We start from the raw sequence: 17,513 nt of genomic DNA on the forward strand, positions 1-17,513 counted from the left end.
ACTGATTCCTGGCATTTCCTAATTGCATAAATGCACACTGAATGATGATACGGCAACTTTTTGAATGAAACAATTATAAGCTACAACATGTTCCACTGCATTCCGTGTGGGCATGTTCCTACATTTTTCAGTTATGAGCTGGTAGCACCATTAAAGTAAAATGTAGCTTATAAATACATTAGAAATTGGCCAAATGTCTGTTTTGAGATCAATGTTTTAATTTATCCCAAACTGGTTTGATGGGGTCGAGATCAGAGCTCTGTACAAGTCACGTAGATTTCTTCACATAAAACCATGTCTTTATAAAGCTTGCTTCATGTACAAGGCCACAGCAATGCTTAAACAAGTGAAGGTCATTTTCTCTACTGTTTTCATGCTGTTTACATTGTTTACACCTGTTAGCAATGGTTGTGGCTAAAACACCCTAAACCTTTAATGGTCTCACCAAGAAAATAATGTTTAAAAATGATTTATTTTTATTTATTAGTTTCTTGAGACTATACCAACAACAAGAAATTAATATTTTTCTAGTGCACACAGTATTTTTTAATGAACCTCTACCAAACAGTTGAGATGATCATAAAATAATGGATGACTTTTCAACTGCTAGCTTCAAGTTAACATAAAGGTTAAAAACGCTGTTTTCTTAAAACCAACTTCTAATTTTTTGAGTTTAACATGTGTCAACCAAAGAGTAGATATGGCCCAACCAAGATTATTTAAATACAACGTATTTTTTACCCAAGTATTTAGACTCAAAGTAAGCTCAACCAAATGGGTTAAGACAAGAATTTAAAAAGGAGGGTTGTCCACATACTTTTGGCCATGTTGTGAATAATTGCTTTGGTTCTGATTTAGTGTGATTAAAATTATTGCCTGATATAAGCAATTTATAGTATTCCTATGCCATAATAGATTTTCAACTGTTCGCCCCAGCTCTGTTTTCCAAAATAAATTTGAATATCTGCTGAACGTTTTCTGCATGTTGTTATGATGGTTGCTAATGCTATAACATTTCTGGGTTCAACTTTAATTAGACAGACAAAATGACTTTAGGCCATATTTGGACACATAGAGAATAAGGTTATGTATGTTTTGCATCACCCAATGAACATAAGGGAGTATTTGTTTTGTAGGTGTTGGTTGTAAATAAATTTACTCCCAGTGAAACAAAGGGTTTGTTAAAGGTGGTGTGAGGTCAGTTGTAATATTTTATATTATTATTATTTTAATGCATTAGAATAAAATTAAAATAATATAAAATAATATTTATTATTATTATTTTATTGCAGAGCTTTGCATTAAACTAATATTAAAACAATATAAAACAATTACTATTGATAATATAATAAATAATATAGTAATATACTATTAAAATAATAAATAAAATGCATAATAATTAAATAATGAAATAATTAAAAGTACATTTAAATTAAAAATAAATAAAATTAAAAAATTAAAAATAATGCTTTAAAATAATATTAACACAAAATAATATTTATTGTCATTATTATTTTATTGCAGAGCTTTGCATTAAATTAATATAAAATAATATCTATTATTATTCTTATAATTATAATTATTATTACTATTGATTATAATATAGTAACATAATATTACAATAATAAAAAAATGCATAATAATAAATAATAAATAATTACCATAAAATTAAAAATAAATCAAATTAAATAAAAAAAAATTAAAAATAATGCTTTAAAATAATATTAAAATAAAATAATATTTATTGTCATTATTATTATTTAGTTATTTTTTATTGCAGTAGCTCCATATACCCACAGATGGGAGGGATTAAACATACACACAGCATTTACCTGTACACAGAAAGGAAGAATCGAGATAATAGAATAATTTATTTCAATAGAATTAAGAAAATATAAATATTTTATTTTGTAATAGAAATATTACAAAAGGGCAGTGATAGCTCAGTGGTTAAGGTACTGGACTAGTAAACAGAAGGTTGCCGGTTCAAGCCCCGCCACCACCAAGTTGCCACTGTTGGGTCCCTGAGCAAGACCCTTAACCCTCAATTGCTCATTGTGTTCAGCTCATTGTGTAAGTTGCTTTGGATAAAGGCGTCTGCTAAATGCTGAAAATGTAAATGTAAATATATTAGTGTTAATTTTATACACCTGCTAATGTTTAACTTTATCACAGCTTGGCCTCAAAATCTATTTAGCGCCTGTGTGAGCAGACAACCTAAAGCAACATTAAAAAGCATTCCATGGGGGTTTTATACAACAGTTAAAAAGAAAGCCTTCCTTTCAGCTCTTTTTTGCTTTGTAAGAAGAATTCGCCTTTAGGCCGGTGCTCAAGAACTTAGTAATCAGGACACATGAGCTAGAAACTGGGAAAAAAAAGTGCATAGAACCATGTTTGACCAGTAAGAAAAAAAGAGAAGAAAAAGGAACTGGTTCCTTCCTCCAACCGTCTGAGTAAGTGTTATGTTTGCTCACGTAAACGAGAGCCTGTGACACTCTGCTGTTGCATCATGACTAAGACTCTTTTGATCTACACGCAGCAGCCACTCCTCCCCAGCCCTCCTAATTTAAGGACAGGACTGAAAAAAGGAGGACTGTGAGTGTACAAAGGAAATGGGGAAAAGGACTTTAACTTTTCAGCAGTTAGTTTAGTCTGCAGGCAGCGTATTTTTATTTATTTATTTATTTGAATAGTGGAAATACCTAGTTCCTTTCAGAAGAGGCCCAACTCTGACGAGTATAAAACGCTAGCCGAGTGTGTGAGACTGTGTGTGTGTGTATGCGTGCATCCTAGTGTGACTGTATGCTTGTGTGAGTGAATAAGATGGCGCCTTTGATTCAGAATGGGCATGCAAACAACTTTACAAAGGCAAGTGGGAGCCCCCAGAAAGAGAAAAAAGTGGAGCTCAAGAAGAAAGTCACGCTACTGCGGGGAATCTCCATCATCGTTGGGACCATCATTGGCGCAGGGATCTTCATCTCACCGAAGGGGATCCTGAAGAACTCGGGCAGCGTGGGCATGTCCCTGGTGATGTGGGTGGCCTGCGGGGTCTTGTCATTATTCGGTGAGTACTGATGAATCACCCAATATGTGCTTAGGTCTTGTGTTGTGAAGTTGAAAGCTTACTAATGCAAATCTAAACACAATGTTGCCCAAAGTCACAGTCAAGAACTTTCCAGTTCTGAGTGTATCATTTTTAACGTTCATGACACACTCTTATTGTCCTAGAACTAGTTATGTCTGCTGGGAAGGAACACCCATCTGACCACATGTTGAAACCATGTGTAGTAATTTAACAGCTTCCTCACTGTGAGCTGCAGTCAGTCATTAGCTTAGCGGCACACACTATACTACGCTAAGAAGAGAACGGGTGTTCTTAAAGGGACATGACCCTTTTTTCCATGGTTTATTTATAACACACTCAAAAAAGAGGCCTCAGATAAGAAACACAAACAAAACACTTCTTCTTGGCTTTTATTAGCCTCTTATTGTTCTAACTGCAAATTTAGATCAACACTGTAAGGAATATATCTGCCTATATTTCAGATGTTATAACTTTTTTAAATAGCATTTTCTACAATCAAGTTATCATAACATTACATTAAGTTGAACTTCATGGACAAAAGTATGTGGACACCTGACCATAAAATTGTTTGATAATCTAAAACCATGGGCATTTATATAGAGTTTACTCACTCTAAACAGTGAAACCGGCGTACTACATTTACATTTATAGCATTTAGCAGACACTTTTATCCAAACCGACTTATTATTATGACTTAATATGATATGAGCAACTGAGGGGTAAGGGCCTTGATAAGGGGCCTAACAACGTAGAGCTTGAACCGGCAAACTTCTCATTACTAGTCCAGTATATTAATTAAAATAAACCAAATCATTTGAATAAAATATTTGGATAATAATATAACAAAGATCTGGCTACATTTTTAAATAAAATTTAAATTAAGGCATTAACATTTACAAATGACTTTAACACTTATATAACACTTATATAACACTTGGGTGTTGCAATTGTTAATTACACCAGCCCACCACTGCTGGGATCCAGAGTTCGAATCCCCAGTGGTGCTATCGGCCGGTTTCTGTCTACACCAGAGGTGGGCAATTAAATTTTTAAAGGGGCCACATAAGAAACTGAGACTGTTGTGAAGGGCCGGACCTATATGATGAACTTAATTGGTTCCAAAGGGCTGTTCTTAAGTCAAAATGTTCATTAGTTAAACCTATTTTTCCCATAAGAAATAATGTAAATAGAATTAATCCGTGCCAGACCTCCCAAACCACCGTCTTACCTAACCTTTCTAATGTCTTAAATGGTCTTTTTTATTATAAATACAACTATATTTGGCCTTAAATCTTAAATTATTATTATTATTATTTCCTTCTTTATTTTAATAGCGTTGTATTTTGTAGGTGTAATTTCATGAAAGAATAACTTCCTTCTTCTCTCTTACTCACTGTCTTCTCTGTCTGATACACAGTGACAGCTACTGGCAGGAGTAATTTTACAACAACAAAAAACTGCGCTTTTTCTGCACTCTCTCTGGGGACATTTTAATATAGAATTTTACAAAATATAAAGAAAACATCGGAAAAACACCGTCCGCTGTCCAAATGTTTGCTCACTGAGAGAGAGAGAGAGACGCTTGGAGTCAACTTGCTCGTGATGTCACTTGTTTCGCGGTTCGGTTCGTAATCCGAAATTTGTTCATACGTTAAGTTGAAAAAGATCGCTCGTAACCCAAAATGTTCGTATGGTAAACCGTTTGTAACTCAAGGGTCTACTGTATTATTTACAAAAATAATACAAAAATCTTGGATTTCACAGGTTTTTAAAGAGAATTACCAAATTTTACAACAGTCATTAAATAACTCTTATAAATTAAATTATAGAATCAATGGAAGTTACAAAACACAGCACAGCCTACCTTAACAGCTCCCTCTTAAAGGCAAAAATATTCGTCTGTAATATGACACACTCCCCTTTGCTTCCACATAATAGGTTGGGACTTTTCCAAATTCATTTTTCTGAGTCATGTTTTTAGCTGCTTTAGATTTCAACATCTTGGACATTTTTTCTAACCGATTGCTAGTGTAACCGAGCGTCTTTAGAGTTTGCTGAGTTTATAAAGTAGGAAATAAACTGTACATAGACTAATTATTGGAAGCGTAACACTTAACAGGCTTGTTCTTTTGAACAAGCGCAGCACAGACTACATGTGAGATGATCACATGTGTAGAGAAGCACACTTTAAAGGGACAAAATGCATTCAATACGTAAACACATCAAACATTATCAGCACACTACAGCATAGAAAAGTTTGTTACACTAACATGATTGCTAGGACAACCTCTCTCTCTGGGGACATTTTAATATAGAATTTTACAAAATATAAAGAAAACATCGGAAAAACACCGTCCGCTGTCCAAATGTTTGCTCACTGAGAGAGAGAGAGAGAGAGAGAGAGAGACGCTTGGAGTCAACTTGCTCGTGATGTCACTTGTTTCGCGGTTTGGTTCGTAATCCGAAATTTGTTCATACGTTAAGTTGAAAAAGATCGCTCGTAACCCAAAATGTTCGTATGGTAAACCGTTTGTAACTCAAGGGTCTACTGTATTATAACAAGCAGTGCATTAGTTGTATTATGAAAAGCAGTACATTGTACAGTTCTGATAAGCTGTTACTGTTAAGAGTAGATGTTACAATTCAGGCAATGAAAATAAAAAGTAGGAAGAGCAAAAACATCAACATTATTTCACTATTTAATCAACTTTTTTGAAAACAAGTGCAGGCTTTTAAATTAGTTTTACACACTTTAGTGCTATCGCTATTTAGTTTGGAGTCTATTTACCTTATTTGCTGTTTTTCAGTCCTTTGTTAATGTTGGATATTCTTTTTGAATATCACAAAGCTGGTCTTGTCTGCCTCAGTCCTGGATGTGTAAGACTTAGTAAAAAGTCCTTGTTGATTTTGCAGTTTAGCTAGCAAAGCTTCAGGTGTGACGCTCTGCATCAGTCAAGTTCTTGTATTTCTCTGTGTGTTTAGTACCATAATGGCGATTTTAACCCTAGATTTAAATTGTGAGCCTTAAACAGCTTTACATCTGAGTAAATACTTAGACCTCCATGTCTTATTAAAACTCGACCGTCCCTATGAATCACATTCAGTTCTGTTCGCCAACACATTACGGTGAAGCTGGATACACTCATACACATTGAAACTTACATACATTTAAATAAATAGTGGTCTAAATAAGAACAATCCTATTGTATTAAATATGTGATGTACATTCATTTACGCCACTGACCTCATGCGGGCCGGTTGGGGACAGCCAAAGGGCCAGAAATGGCCCGTGGGCCTTTCAATGCCCAGGTGTGGTCCACACACACCTTGGATTGGCATCCTGTCTGGGGTGCGTCACTGCATTGTGCACAGGGAATCCAGGGAAGACATAGTCACTGTGAGCCTGACCAGGATACAGCATTGGTTAAAAATGAAAATAAAGTGAAAATAACACTAATCATGTTGATTAATCTCTACTTATAATTGCAGACTAATTTTAAGGTAACCGCTTAAACTCCATAATATTGTATATTTTCCTCTAGAAGAACTTTTTATTTATTTATGTTTACTTATAAACATAAGCTATTCACTTAACTTTAATATATTCACTTTATTTTTTTAATTGTTATTTATGTGAACTTCATGAGTTTTGAACCACATAAACACCTTAGACTGTTAGACTGAGCATAATTACCCATTTAAAGTATCTCTAGATTTTGTAAAAAAAAAAAAAATAATAATAATTTGGTTGCAGTATTTAATTGCTATAAATGTTGAGCAGTTGTACTCCACCAGTTAAGGTACTGGCCTGGTAATTAGACAGTCGCTGGTTCAAGCCCCACCACTGCCAGGTTGCTGCTGTTGGGTTCCTGAGCAAGGCCCTTAACCTTCAATTGCTCAGACAGTATACTGTCCCAGTACTGTAAGTCGCTTTGGATAAAGGGGTCTGCTAAATGCAGTAAATGTAACTTTTTCCTTATTATCAAAACACTATTTCCCAAGAGTGGCACTGCAAATAATGTGGGTGCCACAAAGCTCCAGAGTACCTGGGTTTCAATCTTGAAATGTGCCCAGCATGTGCCCAGTGTTTCCAGGTACAGTCTATTTGCAAATACAAAGGATAAATGTGCATAATACATTATAATCCTCATTTTACAGTATATGCAATTTTAAATCAGTTATAGCACCAAAGAAAATGTATGCTAAAATGCAATTCCTGCTGTTTAGTTTGGTTGAGCAATAATACAATATAACTAAGGTCTAAAATAGAAAAAAGGTCACTTGTGCAACAAAAAACAACCCTGACCCAGGGCATGGATTTTCCAAGACCTTTGAAGGTGTGCTGTGGTATCTGGCACCCAGTTTTATGATAGGGCCTCTGTGGATCTGACTTATTTGTTCAGCACACCCATTGTAGGTGGCTGTGGCTACCCAACCTCATACAAGCAGCTGACATTTTTGCAGACAGATTTTTGTCAGCAATTTGTGCTACATTAGCCCTGCGGAATTTGACAAGATGGGCTAGCCTTCGCTTCGCACTAGCATCGGGCACCCCTGGCCCTGTCGCCAGACTAGTTTTTTTTAATACTGTTTATTAGTTGGAAGGAATGCTGTGTATATAAAGTCTTATTCTTTTTTTACCATTCCTTTATAGCATTTACCAGTTGTTTTATTATGGTGAACTTATATATGCATTTTCAGTCTCATAGTTGCAAGTTTCTGCTTTGTCTTGGTTTAAAAAAAAATCCTAGTTGATTATTGTTGTCTCTCTTGTAGGTATCTGGGGCATTCTGTACACTAATGTTCTATAGTATTCAGGGTTTGTCAGGTCTTGCAGACTGGAGGTTCTTCATCCTTTATCAGGTGTGAATGTTGTCTTGTGTGCCCAATGAGTAGGATCCTACTTAGTTTAAGGGAAAATGTGCTTAATTTCACAGACCCCGTTTTACAAAAATCTTGGATTTCACAGGTTTTTAAAGAGAACTACCAAATTTTACAACAGTCATTAAATAACTCTTATAAATTAAATGATAGAATCAATGGAAGTTACAAAACACAGCACAGCCTACCTTAATAGCTCCCTCTTAAAGGCAAAAATATTCGTCCGTAATATGACACACTCCCCTTTGCGTCCACATAATAGGTTGGGAGTTTTCCAAATTCATTTTTCTGAGTCATGTTTTTAGCTGCTTTAGATTTCAACATCTTGGACATTTTTTCTAACCGATTGCTAGTGTAACCGAGCGTCTTTAGAGTTTGCTGAGTTTATAAAGTAGGAAATAAACTGTACATAGACTAATTATTGGAAGCGTAACACTTAACAGGCTTGTTCTTTTGAACAAGCGCAGCACAGACTACAGTGAGATGATCACATGTGTAGAGAAGCACACTTTAAAGGGACAAAATGCATTCAATACGTAAACATCAAACATTATCAGCACGCTACAGCATAGAAAAGTTTGTTACACTAACATGATTGCTAGGACAACCTCATATTGCATACTCCGCCTCTTATACGCTACTCGAATGAAAATCAGGTAGGATCTTACCGATGAGACATCTAGTGCACACCACTTAGTTCCCTAGATTTCCTGGGAATGTCTTTAGTCAGAAACCTATGTTGGGACATATTTCATTTAATTTCTTTCTGATGTATGTGTTACATTCTGTCTGCTATTTATTTTTAATGTATGGGGCTTTGTGTCGTTGCATTGAGCCATTCAATATTTCTATTTAATAAAATTTTATATATTTCATTTTTTTAGACAGTTTTTTTCAGCATCTTAATGTGTGGGAGAAAAAGACAACTTGGTGGTTGTCATTCTATGGTGCTCATATTTTTTTTTTGGTATCCAATGCTTAGGTCATCTACAGGGGTTGGACAAAATAACTGAAACACCTGGTTTTAGACCACAATAATTTATTAGTATGGTGTAGGGCCTCCTTTTGCGGCCAATACAGCGTCAATTCGTCTTGGAAATGACATATACAAGTCCTGCACAGTGGTCAGAGGGATTTTGAGCCATTCTTCTTGCAGGATAGTGGCCAGGTCACTACGTGATGCTGGTGGAGGAAAACGTTTCCTGACTCGCTTCTCCAAAACACCCCAAAGTGGCTCAATAATATTTAGATCTGGTGACTGTGCAGGCCATGGGAGATGTTCAACTTCACTTTCATGTTCATCAAACCAATCTTTCACCAGTCTTGCTGTGTGTATTGGTGCATTGTCATCCTGATACACGGCACCGCCATTGGATGCACATGGTCCTCCAGAATGGTTCGGTAGTCCTTGGCAGTGACGCGCCCATCTAGCACAAGTATTGGGCCAAGGGAATGCCATGATATGGCAGCCCAAACCATCACTGATCCACCCCCATGCTTCACTCTGGGCATGCAACAGTCTGGGTGGTACGCTTCTTTGGGGCTTCTCCACACCGTAACTCTCCCGGATGTGGGGAAAACAGTAAAGGTGGACTCATCAGAGAACAATACATGTTTCACATTGTCCACAGCCCAAGATTTGCGCTCCTTGCACCATTGAAACCGACGTTTGGCATCGGCACGAGTGACCAAAGGTTTGGCTATAGCAGCCCGGCCGTGTATATTGACCCTGTGGAGCTCCCGACGGACAGTTCTGGTGGAAACAGGAGAGTTGAGGTGCACATTTAATTCTGCCGTGATTTGGGCAGCCGTGGTTTTATGTTTTTTGGATACAATCTGGGTTAGCACCCGAACATCCCTTTCAGACAGCTTCCTCTTGCGTCCACAGTTAATCCTGTTGGATGTGGTTTGTCCTTCTTGGTGGTATGCTGACATTACCCTGGATACCGTGGCTCTTGATACATCACAAAGACTTGCTGTCTTGGTCACAGATGCGCCAGCAAGACGTGTACCAACAATTTGTCCTCTTTTGAACTCTGGTGTGTCACCCATAATGTTGTGTGCATTGCAATATTTTGAGCAAAAATGTGCTCTTACCCTGCTAATTGAACCTTCACACTCTGCTCTTACTGGTGCAATGTGCAATTAATGAAGATTGGCCACCAGACTGGTCCAATTTAGCCATGAAACCTACCACACTAAAATGACAGGTGTTTCAGTTATTTTGTCCAACCCCTGTATGTACAAGCTTCAGAAAGTGCACAGTGGTATCTCACATGCTACAGTGTTTATTTTGAGGTTTAAGAGGTTAACTCCTATTTCCTGTGTGTGAGCAGGTATTGTTGACTTTTACTTTTAGTGCCTGTTTGTTAAGAAGCTATAAAACTCGAGAGACAGCCCCTAAAGCCAGTGTGGTCTAGGTCTCTTAGGATGCAGAGTCTCCAGGTAGTGGTATACACCTTATCTAGGTTAAAGAATACTACCACGGCATGCTCTTTCCTAAAGAGTGCATCTCAGATAAATGGTACATGGTCCATTGTCTTACAAATGTTGCTTGTCAGCATGATCACTTTGGGTCTTTTCCTAGTTGGGGAAATGAATGACCATTGCTTCCATCCATGTGGAGCTGGCTTTTCCAGATTTCCATATCCAGTCAAAGACTTGAAGTAATAGGGACAGAAAACCGTTGCTGTGCTTTGGAATTTCTGGAAAGTCTTAGTCATCTGGTTCAGTGTTATTGGAGAATAAAATGATCTTGTTTTCCTCTATCCACATCCAGAATGGAGTTGAGTTTCCGCTAGCTGTTTCACAGTTCCCTTTTTACTGCTATTACTGGATTTGTGATCACACACCTGCCTTTTTTTGCAGTTGGGGTGCTTGCTGTTATGCTGTTAATTATGGTTCTCCAGCTTTGCTTTATAGCTGTGTTGATTGTCTTTTGGAATAGGGCATGGATATTCTTTAAGATAGTTAGGTTTTCGTTGTAGGTTTGTAAACTATTTTATAAAGTCGGGGAAGCCATGTGGCTCAGTGGATAGCACTGTCGCCTCACAGCAAGAAGGTCCTGGGTTCGAGTCCCTGGTGAAACAGTCTGGGTCCTTTCTGTGCAGAGTTTGCATGTTCTCCCCTTGTCCACATGGGTTTCCTCCCACAGTCCAAAGACGTGCAAGTGAGTTGAACTGGAGATACAAAATTGTCCATGACTGTGTTTGGTTACATGCATGACAGAAACGGTAGTTACTGGTTACACAAGATTCATCAGTTCAGGTCTTTAATGTCAAAATGTGTAAAACATGACATTAAAATCCTAAATAAATACATTTCATTTGGTCCGCAGTTAGAGTTGGTAGGGTGAGAGGGATTAGAATATTGGACATGTGAACTGCTGTTGCTTGAAGCTAAATGTTAGAATAGATATTTAGCCACACTGCCTATGCACATTCAGTCCATAGTTGTGATAGGTGGTAAAGCACTTCAGCAATTTGGTAATGTCTTGTGTCAGCCGAGTGTCCTGGAGACAAATAACTATTGGATTATGGGTTGTAGCTCTTTGCTGCAGTTAAGTGAAACTGGCTTATAGGCTTTGAGAGTTCCATTGTATGATCGGGTTTGTCAGCAACTGGTTCGGGGACAGGGATATACAAGATTTACTTCTGCCTCTAGGGGATGCGCTTCGGTTTTAGGGTGGTCTGTCTTCTTTCATCTTGATGTTTTTGCAGGCGTCTCTTCTCTGTAGGGTATGGTTTTTTATTTGTATTGGGTTGTTGTTATAGATGGCCTATCTTTTTCGGGGCCTTGTTGCTGCTATGGATTGACTCACTTTGAATATTAGAGTCACCCTCACCACTGTTGCAGATGTTTTAAGGGAATCTTTTTTTCTCATGCAGCAGAAGGTTGGAGTTCTCTTGCATGTGTCTGATCCGTGTCCATATTTCAGATATTTGCAGCACCTAGGGTTAGGGTATAAAGCTCTTTGTCAACTATCTGGTATCCAGTCAGGGGTTTTGCAGAGGGGAGGGGGTTATTTTTTTAAAAGTCTTCAGTCTTCATGAGTTTGTTTTGTCTCTATTTATAGCACAAGGGGTAAATCCTGCAGCCGGATCTAGGTTATTTACATAGTCCGACAGTTTTCTTCCTAGGTTATAGCTGGTAAACTACAAAGGCTTCTGAGATACATAACCAAATGCAGGGTTTACAAGCATGATACAATGTATCAAAATAGATCTCTTTAGATTGAGAGTGCAAGGAACCAGACTCAGATACTCAACCAATGCAGAGGAGTTCAGTCCATTACAAAGAAGTGGACGGAATATTAAATTACAGCCACACTGCTTAAGCAAGTCCATTCTCCTTAAAACTAAAGGGGGGTTGTTAGAATGGGAACTGTGTTACTCTGTTTATTCTAATTGTGGTCCTGAATATGCTGTTCATACATCAACCATACCTGAGTGGCCTTTAGTATCAAGGATAAAGCCCTTACTAAATAATTATATGGAATATGTGTAATGTAAATCTAACAAGGCATTTCCATTCCTACTGTAAAACATGGTGGTGGTAGCATGATGTAAAATTATTGCAGCTGAATGGATTGATGGTAAAGTAAACCGTTTACAGTGAAAACCTGTTCTGTCTGCCAGGTACTTAAATGAGTGAAAATCTCAGTTGTTGGCAAGACAATGAGCATAGTTTAATAAAGAATAAAGAAAATTGATGCCCCAGTCAGAGCCCTGAATTAAACCAAACCTGCTCCAACTAATGTAGCACCGGTTGTAGCATAACAACTCATTACTCATTACATTATGCAAAACTTAAAGTTATAAAAAAAGGCTTTTTCTAGGCAATTTAGGTAAAAAGATAAGTTGATGTGCAGGGTAGTGTAGATCGGGATAAAGCATGTACTAAATAATTGTATGTAATTCCATTCTTACTGTAAAACATGGTGGTGGTAGCATGATGTAAAATTATTGCAGCTGAATGGATTTATTTACAGTTTACAGTGAAACCCTGTTCTCTCTGCCAGCTACTTAAATTAGTGAAAATCTCAGTTGTTGGCAAGACAGTGAGATAAAAAATGGGCATTGTTTAATAAAGAATAAAGAAAACTGATGCCCGAGTGAGTCAGAGCCCTGAATTCAACCAAACCTCCTCTAACTCAAGGGTTTTCACGGGCGCGACATTACGAGATATTTAATAACTAATACTAAAGCAATTAATTTTTTACCATATTTATTTAGTCTCTCTGACCACACACACACACACACACACATTTAATACGTTAATCCAGCTCGATCTGAAAAAAGGACCGTTAGCTAGCAAAACTTAAAAATAAGGCAAACAGTGAAGATAAATCGGTGACAAAAACAATGACTGGTGTTATAGGACATGTGTGTGTGTCTTTAAGAGAGGTGTATAGTGGGAGATGCTCTGTTCACAATATCGCTATAAGTGATTCAGGAGTCGATTCGTATGAAGTAAAGCGTGTGCATGTTCTGAGTTTCTCTCCTCAGTCATCTCTCCGTTTTCACTGTTATTAATGAATGCTGCAGTTTCAAATAAACACCAGCTACTACGGAACATTTTGTGTGACTCGCTTTTCTTACAGGTGGAACGCTTAATTAAATTGGCTATTAACACAGAGTGGTAGATCGGCAATTCGAGGTCGGCACACGGAATGTCCAAAAAGGTTGAAAACCCTTGCTCTAACTAATGTAGCACTGGTTGTAGCATAATAAAAAAATAATTCCATCACATTGTGCAAAACTGCAAGAGTTATTTTTTTAGGCAATTTAGGTGGGAAGATAAGTTGATGTGCAGGGTAGTGTGCAACATGATAGCCAGTTTGGTGTCTTATCATCTGAACTAAAATAAACAGCTTGTTTAGGATTTTGGCTGCAAACCTTATTTGCAACACCTTGTTTACCAGCAAGATGAACAAACGAGATTGATAATTACCCTACATGAAAAACATGTAATTGTGACTGTTTGCCTTCCTCTAATAGCAGGCGTTCTTGTTTGTCTTCATCTAATGACAGGTGGCATTCTGCCCTTTCATGTTTTCAGTCAGTTACTCATCAAATAGCTTATCTAGAGCGACTGGATTTCTTGTGTAGTCATGTAGGATCATGTAATGTTAATTAACACCAATTAAAACCTGCTGTGAGATTAGAATAAAATGTCTAATATATGCTTCACGGCTAAGTGAACATATATGGCTAAAAATGTGTGGTTCAGGTTTAGACAGACCTAACAGACAAACCCCATTTCCGGTTTCAATATGACTGTGCTACTCTGCACAATGGAAAGTCCCTAAAGTCAGGGTTTGAAAGGTTAAGCATTGGGAAAACAATGGGCTGAACAGAGCCATGATCTCAACCATATTTATCACACTCTTGGCATGAATTGGAACATTGGAATTGGAACATTAGTTGAGAGCCAGGCCTTCTCCACACGACCTCAAGAATGGCACAAATTCCCAAAAAATATAACCAATATCCTATAAAAAGCCTTTCCAGAGGAGTAAAGATTGTTAACGCCACAACAAAAGATGCCCATGATTTTGAAAGAGAATGTCCAACAAGCTCATTATCAGGAGTCCACATACTTTTGTCTCGATAATACATGTCTGAGCGCATTAGAATGATGTATACAGTCTTGACAGTTATTTTCTTAGCAGAACCAAGCCAGTCAACTTTGATGGCTGTGTGTAAGGACCATGAACTTATTTGTTTGTCAGAGCAGCATTGTTTAACTGTGTGTGTATTCATGTGCAGGGATAATTTTAAACGTGTTAGGGCTCTGTGCCGCTGCTTTCAGGCTTTGAGAAGCACAGGAATTCAAGGCTGGTGTTTTGGCTAAAGCTTTTAGGCTAATCTATTACTGCTATCATTTGGAAACAATACTAGGGCTCAGGGTGAACAAACAAGCCATACACCATATGCTCACAAATGGGTCATTCCCACTAAAGTAATACATTTAACGAGTATATATAGGTCATACATACTCAAAGTATATGCACACAAGTTATATATTAATCAGGCAAAACATACTTACATGCTTACTTTTAAATGAAGCAATACTAAAAAAGAGGAACCACAAAGAGGAACAAAAATACTAGTGACATACTGTAGAATATTGTTAAATGCTTATTATTATTATTATTTTTAGAAGTTCTAAATGTGTATACATTTATAATTAAATGATACTTTATAAACTAAAACATTGCAAAATCAGAATACTTTGTAGTGTTTAAGCACAGGAAATTAATTTACATACAGTATTTGGTATCAACTCTCAAAGGTTTGGGGTTTAAGAATTCAGCGCCGGAAATTTACTACCAACAATTTAATTATGTAAATATATAAACTTAATCCAGGATGGGAATTTGTTGCATAGAATGCTGTGAAAATATATTTGGTAACTTACTAAATAAATACAACCCCAAATCAGAGAAAAAGTTGGGACAGTATAGGAAAAAAACAACAACCTAACTCTTTAACTAACTAACTAACTAAATAAAGATTGAAATAGAGATTTCAAGAAGTCATCTTTTCCAGGAACATCCACACATTTACAACAAGACAATGCAAAACCACATGCTGCACACATTACAAAGGCATGGTTGCAGAGGAAGAGGGTACAGGTACTGGACTGGCCTGCCTGCAGTCCTGACCTGTTCTCAATAAAAAAAAAAAATAATGCGACGACAACCCCATATCGTTTCACACCTTAACGCGTGTTTGCAAGAAGAATAGAAAAAAATAACACCTGAAAAAGTGTGAAAAAGTAAGAAAATACATAAATAAATGATGATCATATTTCTACCTTAGGAGCCTGTATTACATCGCTTGGTTTGCTCTGTGCCAAAACATCTTTGTGAGAAGACGTGTTGTGAGAAGAAACGGCAAATGTAGTTAATCTAATAACACCCACTAAGCTAATTATATATTGGTCATTCTTTTAAAAACACAAAACATACACATCAGTACCATTTACACTGAAGCTATCTACTTGTATTTAAGTTTTTAGGTCATACATACACACACACACACACACACAAATAGCACACACATGGACAAAATATACTTAAAACAGATGACAGTTCTTCAACTTGTATTTACTGCTGTCTTTAATTCATGTCACTCCTCAATTAACAATAAAAGGAAAAACAATAATTATACAAGCTCATAGAGACGTGTATAAAATGTAAATATTCATAAAATTAAACGAAAACAGTCATGGACAATTTTGTATCTTTAATTCACCTCACTTGCATGTCTGTGGGTGGAAACTGGAGCTCCCAGAAGAAACCCACGCAGACACGGGGAGAACAAGCAAACTCCACACAGAAAGGACCCGGGCCGCTCCACCTGGGGATCGAACCCAGGACCTTCCTGTTGTGAGGTGCTACCCACACATGGATGATACAAGTTTTTCTGCATTTGACCATTAATAATAGCGCATTGGTCCACTATATTCAGGTAACATCCACTTAAAATATAGATTATCTTCTAAACACCCCAGTTTAGAAGATACCATATTCTTGGCACCATCTAGTAGGCATAATTGGCAGTGCCTGCAGCAGACAGAATTGGCCAACGAGTCTGCTGAGTGGGAAATGGCCGGACTCAGTGGATGTGTAAGGACCCTGGTTAGCAGACCTAGGCGTCTGTGCAAAAGTGGATGAGTCTCATGTGCGATTCCAACAAAGCAAAGGGGTTGAGGAGTGCGCACGCATCGGAAGGGGCAAATATACCATCCTCGAATGCAATCAGGGATCCCCAGCAGCGGAAAACTATTCGGCTACGCTAAATCGAGAGAAAAAGTGAGAAAATACATAAATAAATGATGATGATAATATTTCTACCTTAGGAGCCTGTATTACATATTTTTTTACACATGGTTTTCCAAAATTTAAAGTAGTGTTAATATAATTCCACTGTGCTTAACATGTGCTGTTAAAATTGCTCAACAAAACTGTCCCTCTGTTTATCTCTCCTTTAGGTGCTCTGTCCTATGCGGAGTTAGGGACCTGCATTAAGAAGTCTGGTGGTCACTACACCTACATTCTAGAGGCATTCGGTCCGCAGGTGGCTTTCCTAAGATTATGGGTGGACATAATTGCTGTAAGGTCAGTTAAACTTCTTTCAAGTCCGTCTTTATCCAGTTGCTTATGAAACTGAACCAAAACAAACACTGAACACGGACGAGTGCTATACATGGGAAGTTGTGGGAATGCAGAGGCTTATGTTAGGAAATGTAAAGCAAATACAGTAGTACTGCACTTTACTATTCACTGAGCTTAAACAGTAGAAGGTGGTCTAATGCATGATCATCTTAGATAAACTCAGGCATACGATAAGGAACAGACACAGACTAGGAAGAGAATCTCAAGTACAGTGCGATTAAAAAAAAGTTTACATTTTAATTAATTTAATAAAATTTTAATAATTAAAAATCTCTTCAAAAAAAGTTTTTACATTTTAATTAATTTGATAACATTTTAATAATTAAAAATACTTCTTCAAAAAAAGTTTTTACATTTTAATTA

At 37.2% G+C, this 17,513-nt stretch overlaps 1 protein-coding gene across 1 annotated transcript in view; it reads left to right on the plus strand.

Annotated features, from left to right (window-relative positions):
* The first annotated feature begins 2,823 nt into the window (after positions 1-2,823).
* Positions 2,824-17,513, plus strand: part of slc7a11 (solute carrier family 7 member 11) — a 47,950-nt gene continuing 33,260 nt past the window's right edge. Inside the window, exons 1-2 of the mRNA XM_063000971.1 lie at positions 2,824-3,064; positions 16,967-17,093. Coding sequence (XP_062857041.1) covers positions 2,824-3,064; positions 16,967-17,093 — 368 coding nt within the window. The remainder of the gene's footprint in view (positions 3,065-16,966; positions 17,094-17,513) is intronic.

The sequence above is a fragment of the Trichomycterus rosablanca genome, chromosome 8 (genome assembly GCF_030014385.1).
Source record: "Trichomycterus rosablanca isolate fTriRos1 chromosome 8, fTriRos1.hap1, whole genome shotgun sequence".
Classification (NCBI taxonomy): Eukaryota; Metazoa; Chordata; class Actinopteri; order Siluriformes; family Trichomycteridae; genus Trichomycterus; species Trichomycterus rosablanca.